A 10,000-nucleotide genomic window follows, 5' to 3' on the forward strand; every position below is an offset into this window, starting at 1 on the left:
GGCAGGTTGAAGAGAATGTGCTAGATCGAAAGTATTACAATGCATGGTGAGACTACAGACCAGGTGTTGATTAACTGGTGCGACAAACAAACTGGACTTCTGATTTGGAGTCAATTTTCAAACTTCAACTTTAAGGTCTGTATGGGAGTTTGGAGGGTAGGAGAGTAGAGGAAAAAATAGAAAAAAAATTCACCTTTTTTGAAAGAATGTTTTTGTAGAGAATGATAAATGAATGCTTATGATTAATATATTTTAATATTAAGAGTTATAACAACATAGATTGGATTTGAAGGATCCTGAGGAGAAGGGGTGAATACCGTAATGTTAGTAACATAGTAACTTAGCCCTCCCCTTCCAAAGTCCTCAATTCTTTCCATTTCATCATTCCTTTTTTTCAAAATCCTCCCTACTCTTAAACTCCCAACGAACATACCCTAAGGATCCCGGGGAGAATGGGTGAATATCATAATGTTAGTAACTTAGTAAGTAGTTAATAATTGCAGCCCATTAGGGTTGGCCCAAAACCTTAAATTAGTCGGTACTCCCTCCATTTCTATTTATAAGCAAAAGTTTTGATGTATTTAGTCCAAATTTTGGACCAGATACATTAACACTTTTGCTTATAACTAGGAACGGAGGAAGTACATAATTAGCAAATAGATAAAAGGAAGCTATAACAATGCTGAGCAGCTTTTGGCATTTCCGAAACTGGAAAACCTTGAGCATCAGCTTGATGGCGAACGGGTTTATCCTCTTGATTCTTTTCTTTTTCCCAATTAAAAGTTAAAATTCAAGTCTACTAACATTTTCTCTTTCCTTTGCTAGTTACACTGATCACCCTTATATCCTAAGGTAACAGTAATTTCTGATGTCATTAAACATGTTAAATTGTGTCTTGTGTCTTGTGCAGATGACCAACTTGTCCCAGAGAAAGGTGAAGCAGATGCTGCTCTCAAAGAGGATCCCCCTCATGTTAAGGATATGAATATTGATTTGGTTAATACTGATTTGCTGACAAGCTTGTCGCAAATTGATGATGTTAAGGAGACCTTGTTTAGTAGTGAGGAAGGAGGACAAAATCATTGTGCCGCAAAAGTCTCTTTCTGCGAATCTTCACCAGAGGGTGGCTCACATGCATTACCACAGTCTTCAACCAGTGGCAAACTTTATTCCAGTTCGAAGAAGGTTGCATTTGTGTCAATAAAGAATCCTACATTAGTGCCAGAAAGTTTACAAAGTAGTATTTCTGTGTTAACTAGCAATGCCAAGGCTAAGCCATTTCATTTCATTGGAAATGAAAGTGCTCAAACAAAAGATGACAAAACGGATTCACTTGCTAGTATACTTACTAATGTAAATGCAAAGGATAGTATTTTTTAAAAGCTGCTGTTTCAAATGCAAGAATATTGAAAATTCAAATTCAAAACCTTGAAAATTCAAATTCAAAAACCTTGAAAATGACTTAATTGTTGATGATGAAACTTTTGGTGGTAACATCACATTAGGAAAACTTTGATTTAATATGAAAGGCATTAACATCGACCCCGGAGAATGAGCTGTCGTTTGGAGAAACTACTTCATGAATGTTATGTGTTTTTTATTAGTATTATTATGTCTATTCAGTATAGACTGATTAGTGACATAAACTTCATGCTAATGATCAATCATCAATCAAAAGTTATCATGATGCAAACAACTATGTAGCAGAACTGGCATATAATGGGAACAAACTAATCCATGCTCTCTGCATTGAAAAATTAAGAATGAATTATTTAATTTCATTATTAGCTCTATCCAGCATTGTTCGTACATCTTTTGCTGCATTGAAGTTCCACATAGGATGGTATTCAAAGAAACTTATCGCATGCAAAGAACGCCCACATGTTGCACTATTACAGAGGCTTGGGGTTTGGCACACCTACTAAACCCAAGATCAAGTTTTGTAATTTATTATAATGATAATTAATTTGACACATAGTTTATAAAGAGAGCCTAAAAGCAATATTATAAGAACCGATCTTGCAGAATTCTTAATTAGATTCAATTAACAATGTGTCATTTGTATATCTTCATTTGTGTCATTTGTTCTTTTCAATAATAATAGATGGTAGTTTACCAAATTAAGCATTGTGATTTTTAAATGATATCAAAATTTCAAACACCTAGTTACAAAATTTTAAATGATATAAAAAATCTTAATTGACTAGCCATATCAAATTAAATGATTTTTAAATGATATAAAAAATCTTAATTGACTAGCCATATCAAAATTTTATGTTGTAAGAGATATATAAAACTAAGTAAAAGATGAAATTGTAAATGTTATTCAAAACTTTTAAATTTTCAGGGATCTCCTCTTATTCTTGTCATAGACATGTCATTGAAAAAAAAGGTATGAAAATTAGTGAGAAATTATCATGTTAGTAATTGTCATATTACTATCATCTTGTCGGTATAGACACTCTTGTAAGTACCTAATCAATTAATGTGCATGAGTGATCTACAAAATTGATATTATTGTATTTAGGGTATTTTTTTAATCAATATAATTATTTGTATAAGAATAGAATAACATTTAAGATAAGATTGAATGATTTGATCAAATTTTTTATTGTGAAATCATTAAAATTTATTCTTGGAATTAACTGTGAAGATTTTTGTGTGTGTATATAGTGTCGGAAAAAACAAAAAGTTGTTGCAAATGATATATATATATATATATATATATGTATTAAAAAGTAAAGTATTTGGTTCCATCAAGTTCATTTTATTAGATTCTTCAAAAAGCTCGTTAATCTATTATGTTGAATTTTTTTTGTAAGTTAACGTTTCAAGATTTATCTCGAAGACAAAAAAGAGAAAATACACTCGTCACATCTATAGCACAATTGATGACTCAATTTTTGAATTTAGAAGGGCTTCATGTTGTGGCCTTAGTCTCCCATTGGATGGTCTTCAAAGAAACTTATTGGATGAAAGAAATAAAAACCAGAGGAAGCCAAATTACTAAGTATACCTTTCCCAACGTTTCGGTTAAGATCAAGTGTAATATCTATTTTTATCAATTTAATATTTAATACATGGATCAACAACTAATATGATATTAAATTAATTTATTTAGAGGGATTCTATTACAATAGCTTGCTATTGGGATTCTCAAATGTCGTCCATGTGTTGCATTATTACACAAGCTTGACACACCATATCAAACCAAATATCAAGTTTTCTAATTTACTATAATGATAATTAATTTGGCACATACTATTCTATATTCTGTTGTTTAATTAAAAAGATGACATAAAAACAATATTATAAGCATCATCCTTGCAGCGTTCTTCACTAGACACATGTCATTTGTATAACTTCATAATTATTATATTGACGAAAGAGCTTATTAAAATAGCTCTTGAAATCAGCATAAGACACATGTCATTTGTATAACTTCATAATTATTACAGAGTTACATATATGTTAAAAAAGTTACAGAGTTCTGATTTATGTTCTATTGATTGTGTGAACTGATTGTCTATAATATGTTCTGTTCTACTGATTGTCTGTAATATGTTCTGTTCTACTGATTGTGAAGTGATTTTGGATCAAAAATAATTTTGGGTACAAAGATAAAAGACAGCGCTTTTTAAAAAAAGTGCCATAAAAAGCTAAAAAACACTTTTCATTTCAAATAATTAATTTACAGCGTTTAAAAAAAAAAAAACACACACATTTTACAGCGCTTTTTTTAAAAAGCGCTGTAAAATGTTGTTCTAAAGCGCTTTAATGGTGCACCTTCTACAGCGCTTTCGTGAGAAAGCGCTGTAATATGTACAAGAAAAGCGCTGTAAAATGCAGACCCATAATATGAAATTATGGGTGGGCATATTACAGCGCTTTTTGTGAGAAAGCGCTGTAATATGCACACCCATAACTCATATGACGAGGTGCATATTACAGCGCTTTTTGTGAAGAAGCGCTGTAAAATGTGCATAACAAGCGCGCGTTGTATTTACATGTTTTATAGCGCTTTTATAAAAGCGCTGTTGTATCATTTACAGCGCTCGTTTCCACAACGCTTATTTTTTTGAAAAAGCGCTGTAAATGGCTTAAAAAAAGCGCTGTAAAAGCCGTTTTTTCGCGTAGTGAAGCATTGTGATTTTCAAGTGATATCAAACCGTCAAAATCTCTTATTCACACAATTTATATAGACTATAAAAAATCTCTAACTAATAGTCATATCAAAATTTCATTTTGTAAGGGATCAATATAAACATAAGAAAAAATTGAAATTGTAAATATTATTCATAACTTCTGAATTTTCCCCAATTCTCCTCTTATTCACTATTACAAATATGTCATTGAAAAAAAAGATACGAAGATTAGTGAAAAAATTGTCATGTGAATAATGGTTATATTACGATTATTTTGTCGGTGCAAACACTCTTATAATTAATCATCTAATGTTTGTGGATGATTTTTAAAATTGATGATAATGTACTTGATGTATGTTTTGATTAATACAACTATTTGTATAAGATTGACATACCATTTAAGAGAAGATATAGTTTTTATCCTTTTTTTTTTTGAAAAATCATTAAAACCTAATTTTTCCATTTACCTCTAGCTAGGAAAATAAAGACACGATTAATTCTCAAGATATTTTTTTATATATACTGAGTGAAAAAGAAAACATATGCATATATGAATGGTGTTGTTATTGATATGTATAACCATTGACATATTTTTCTTATAATCAAATGACAATTATTTGATTTCTCTCATAAACTATTCAAGTTAATGAATTATCTCATGTATAAAAATGTATAGTATGTGTTGGTTACTTGAAGTTCTCTTTGTTGGATTATTAAAAAATGTTCACTAATCTATCATGTTGAACTTTTCTGTAAGTTATCGATTGTATTTGTTCCAGGACTCAACTTTGGTATACTCCAAATTAGGTCTAAGTCCAATATCTCCTCTTTGTTGACTATATAATCCTTTTACTAACATTACTCAAAGTATGCCTCAAGTTCTAGCCTCCTCCTCAAACAGATATTCACGTTCATGTCAGAGTGTTTATAGGTACACCCCACCTTTGAGTCTCTTACGTCGATTTCAAACACACACTTCGGTTCTTGCCAAACACCACAGTCTAAGACCATTTCTTCCACCAATATGCCGTCACCACTGAGTATGATTATGATCAGGACACTGGCGCCGTCTGTGGGAATTATTTTGTCGTCCTCAATTTCAATTTGGGATTAGGAAGGAAATTCTGATTATGCTAAAAAAAATCCTGCAAATGCATCCGAATCAAGAAAGAGAAAATATGCTTTCGTGTTTTTTTTTTGCCATGGCTTTTACATATCTCAATATTCACATTTTGGTTTCTTCAGCAAAGAAAAATCTGCGTTCACTGCGTTCTTCGTCAACAACAAGTGTATCTCTAACATCTAAAATAATGCATGCACGTTTACCTTGGTTGAAGAAAGAGTTGGAGCTTAAGAAAGTCCAACAACTCTAAAGAACATGGAGCCTCTAGAAGAAGTCAAACATAGTTTTTCCGAACATCAGCTTTACTAGAGTCATGTCCTTGGCATTAAATTATATTGTTTAATTTATATTGATATTTTATATATATGTTCTACTTGAGGTAAGTGTTTTGTAGATAATTTTTTTTGAATTTTCTCATTTTTTTCCCTCTTTTTCTCCTTCATATTACGAGAAAGATATACGCACAAACAATTTTAATTTTTAATGATTTAATACATAAATAAAAATAAATTAGAAAATGAGAAAGAAAAAAGAAAGGATTTAAATTTGATAAAAAAACTTCATCAAACAATTTTAATTTTTAATGATTTAATACATAAATAAAAATAAATTAGAAAATGAGAAAGAAAAAAGAAAGGATTTAAATTTGATAAACTATAAATATCACTAGACTTGATCTCCCACTCACTAGACTTGATCCACATTAGGATCTCCCACTCTAGCTCTCCCACCAAGTCGAATCAAGGCTCTGATGCCACTTGTTGGAGAGTTCAGGGAAGTGCGACAACAACAATGTACCAATGTTCAGAATCGCTAAGAGATCTTGACACCACATTCCTTCCAACCGTAGTCGATGTGAGAATAATCACTCACATTTTAATTCCAACATACTCTATAAAAAAAACACACATTTGAAACAAGCGTAAAGAAATTGGTTTGTCGCTATTATTGCACATATGCTTGTACTATGCATGTTAAAACAACACACGCAATTATCTGAAACAAAGTAGCACAACTATATTATTATTGGTTTACATAATGCTGAAGTAAGCTTAACACTTATACTTTCAAGGTGCAAAGCCGAGAAGATGGGTTAAATTGTGTTTTTCAAATTTAATAATTTTTTTGATAATTTGATGAAGGTTGGTTGGTTTTTATGAATTACTTAGATAAGAAGCAATCGAATTCAGAGACAACAAACAATGAAAGCATAAATAATATTTATTTAGGTTCACCACTAACTTGGCTACATCCAGTCCCCTCATTCATAAGGCTTTAATCCACTAATTAAAATACTTTGAATTACAAAACCCTTGACCCTCTAAGCCAGTCTTCTCAAATAGCCTAACAACCCCAGACTTTTGATGAACCAACCACCTTGACCCTATAAGCCAAGTCTTCTCCTAACAACTTGACAACCCCAAATTGAAGAAGGAATAACTAAACCACTATCGGATTGGATACAAAAGATTGGAACGTTAAGTGTTTGGTTCTAGCAAAACTAATAATAATAATAACTCTCACACTATAAATAAAGAATGCTCATAAAATATTTTTCATTCAAACAAGTGTTTTTCTCTTTGAACTCTAAGATGAATTTGGAATCTTGAACTTGAGTTCTTCTACTCTTTTACGCTTTTCGATAATTTTCTTTTTCAGTCTTGAGTATCTATTTATAGTTAAAATTTGAGCTTCAATTTAATCATTGTTTAATTCTGAATTGTATCTTGTTTAGATTGAGTTTGTAAAATCTTCATATTGATTATGTTCCTATTTTGTTTAGACTGAATTTGTAAATTTTTCATATTGATTATGTTCGTATTTTGTTCAGATTGCATCTATAAATTCTTCATATTGGTTTTGTTCATATTTTGTTGTAGATAAATCTTGATCAAATATGCTTCAAACTTTGATAATTTTTTTTTCAAATTTTGATCATATCTTCTTTTCAACTTGGTCAAAAAATTTCTTCAACTATAAATATGAATCAAATCTTATTTTAGATTTTCATCAATTATAAATTAGATGAAAATCTTATTTTATATTTTCTTCAATTATAAATCTGAATCAAATCTTATTTTAGATTTTCTTCAATTATAAATTTGAATCAAATCTTCTTCAAAAACATGAATCTTCTATCATACTCTTTGAAGTCATACATATTGTTCTCATAAATTTTTTTTGTTATCACCAAAACTCTAAGTATAAATTCAACTTGGTTCCAACAATCACCCCATTTTGATGATGACAAAATTTGTTTATTTTATAACAACTTTTATTTATATTTCTTTGACCCCCCCTATGTCTAAGTATCATTTTCTTCCCACTTTATCAAATATATTTCTCCCCATTTTGTCATTAGACAAAACACGTTAAAGTGAAACTTGCTTTATTTTTTATTTTTTTTATTTATATTTTTTGTCTTTTTTTTTTCGTTCTCTTACTTTTTTTTAATAACATGAATATAACATATTACAAGAAAATATAAATACTAATGTAAAGCTAAATTACTTTTAAGTTATCACAACATCAGTCGTGTGTGAAGGTAAGGTTTAGGTTTTTCTTGATGAAGTCAAATCTATCTTCAGGTAGTGGTTTGGTGAATCTGTCAGCCCATTGGTGTTCAATGTCTACAAATTGAATTTTTAGTACCCCTTTTTGAACAAAGTCCTTAATGAAGTGGTGTTTGATATCTATGTGTTTAATTCTAGAATGTGGGATAGGGTGTTTGGTTAGACAAATTGGAGAAGTGTTATCACAATATATGAGAATGTTGGTTTTTAGGATTTTGTAGTCTTCTAGTTCATGTATCATCCAAAGTAGCTGAGAACTACAACCAGCTGGTGAAATGTATTCAGCCTCTGTTGTTGACATGACAATGGTGTTTTTTCTCTTACTTGACCAAGATATTAAGTTGTCACCTAGAAAGGTGCAGTTGCCACTAGTGTTTTTTCTATTAAGTTTATCTCTAGCATAATTTGAATCACGTATCCACTCATTTTCTACTTAGAAGATTTCTTGTAGAACAAGGTAAGGTTAATAGTGTGTTTTAGGTATCTAAGAATTCTCTTAACAACAGTTAAATGTGATTCCCTAGGGTCAACTTGAAATCTTGCATATACACATACACTAAATATGATGTTAAAGCTGAAAGCGGTAAGGTAAAGTAGGGATCCTATCATTTATCTATAGATTTTTGGCTAACTTTTTTGTCTCAATCATCTTTTTTCAAGTGAACACGTAGGGTGCATTAGTGTAATCATAGGTTTGAAATCGCTCATCTTAAGCTTTTTGAGAAACTCTTGTGTATATTTAGTTTGATGAATGTATATACCTTTTAGACTTTGCTAAATTTGTATCCCTAAGAAAAGCATAAGTTCTGCCATCACACTCATTTAAAATTCAAGTTACATCAATTTAGAAAATTATAGACGATTTTTCAACATTCTTTTTAGTATATATTGAGTGTAAAACTATTGGCTTATATTTCAAATAATCACTTGACAATTAATAGATATCTCTCATAAAATATTCAAGTTAATCGGTTATCCTATGAATAAAAAGTATAGTATGTTGGATTCTTCAAACTGCTCACTAATCTATCATGTTGAACTTTTTTTATTTATTTATATTTAATGCTCATATTCATATCTCGAAAACAAAAAAGAGAAGTGCACACTTCTCACGTCTATACCACAATTGACGACTCAATGTTTGGATTTTGATATGTTCATCTTTGTTGCCTCGAAGTCCCACAAGAGATGGTCTGCAGAGCAACTAATTGGACGAAAGAAATAAATGTCAGACGAAGCATAGTTACAAAGCATACCTTTCTCGGCCTTTTGGCTAAGATCAAGTGTAATATCTGTTCTTATCAGTTGAATATCTGATATGTGGGTCAACGACCCACACGATATTAAATTAATTTGTTGCCGGGGAAGTCCTCTACAATAGTATGCTATTGGGATCCTCAAGTGTCGCCCATGTGTTGCACTACTACACATGCTTAGCACACCCTACTAAATATCAAATATTTCATTTTATTATAATGACGATTGATTTGGCACACAATCTCCTATTTTTTGTTGTTTATAAGAGGAGCACAAAAGCAATACTAGAAGTATCATCCCTGTGTCATTCTCTATTAGACACATTTGACCATGTGGCATTTTGTATATCGTCAAGATTATAATGACGATGTAAGGGCTCATTATAACAACTCTTGAGATCAATATAAGACTTTACGGAGAGTTCTTTTCAATAAATTTAATTGGTTGTTTAACAAATTAAGCATTGTGTTTTTTAAATGATATCAAAATTTCAAACACCTTGTTGAAACATCACACTAAACTATGTATATTTCTATAATACTCCATTTATACAAGACTATAAAAATTACTAAGTTACTATAAAAATTCCAAAAACCTAACTAAAATATCAGGTTGTTAAAGTTATTCACAACTTCTGAATTTTCAAAAATTCTCCTCCTATTCACTATAACACATATCTAACTTCCGAACTTTCAAAAATTCACAACATTCTTTTTTGTAAATATTGAGTACAAAAGCAAAAAGATGCGTATATGAACGGTGTTGCTAAGATATGTTACACTATTGGCTTATTTTCCATATAATCAGTTGACAATTAATAGATATCTATCATAAAATAATCAAGTTAATCAATCTTCCCATGTATAAAAAATTATAGTATGTTCTAGTTACATGAAGTTCTC

At 30.5% G+C, this 10,000-nt stretch overlaps 1 protein-coding gene and 2 non-coding genes across 4 annotated transcripts in view; all 3 read left to right on the forward strand.

The window, feature by feature from the left end:
• LOC101503726 (uncharacterized) overlaps positions 1 to 1,385 on the forward strand; it is a 6,427-nt gene extending 5,042 nt beyond the window's left edge. For both annotated transcript variants that reach the window (XM_012712391.3, XM_004516982.4), the window contains exon 9: positions 911 to 1,385. In XM_012712391.3, coding sequence (XP_012567845.1) covers positions 911 to 1,380 — 470 coding nt within the window. In that variant the 3' untranslated portion in view covers positions 1,381 to 1,385. The remainder of the gene's footprint in view (positions 1 to 910) is intronic.
• Positions 1,386 to 3,012: 1,627 nt separating this feature from the next.
• On the forward strand, positions 3,013 to 3,206 carry LOC113785094 (U2 spliceosomal RNA). The gene has a single exon (XR_003471237.1). It is a non-coding gene; the product is annotated as a U2 spliceosomal RNA (small nuclear RNA).
• A 5,887-nt stretch (positions 3,207 to 9,093) lies between these two features.
• Positions 9,094 to 9,288, forward strand: LOC140920622 (U2 spliceosomal RNA). The gene has a single exon (XR_012163356.1). It is a non-coding gene; the product is annotated as a U2 spliceosomal RNA (small nuclear RNA).
• Positions 9,289 to 10,000: the final 712 nt, after the last annotated feature.

The sequence above is a fragment of the Cicer arietinum genome, chromosome 5 (genome assembly GCF_000331145.2).
Source record: "Cicer arietinum cultivar CDC Frontier isolate Library 1 chromosome 5, Cicar.CDCFrontier_v2.0, whole genome shotgun sequence".
Classification (NCBI taxonomy): domain Eukaryota; kingdom Viridiplantae; phylum Streptophyta; class Magnoliopsida; order Fabales; family Fabaceae; genus Cicer; species Cicer arietinum.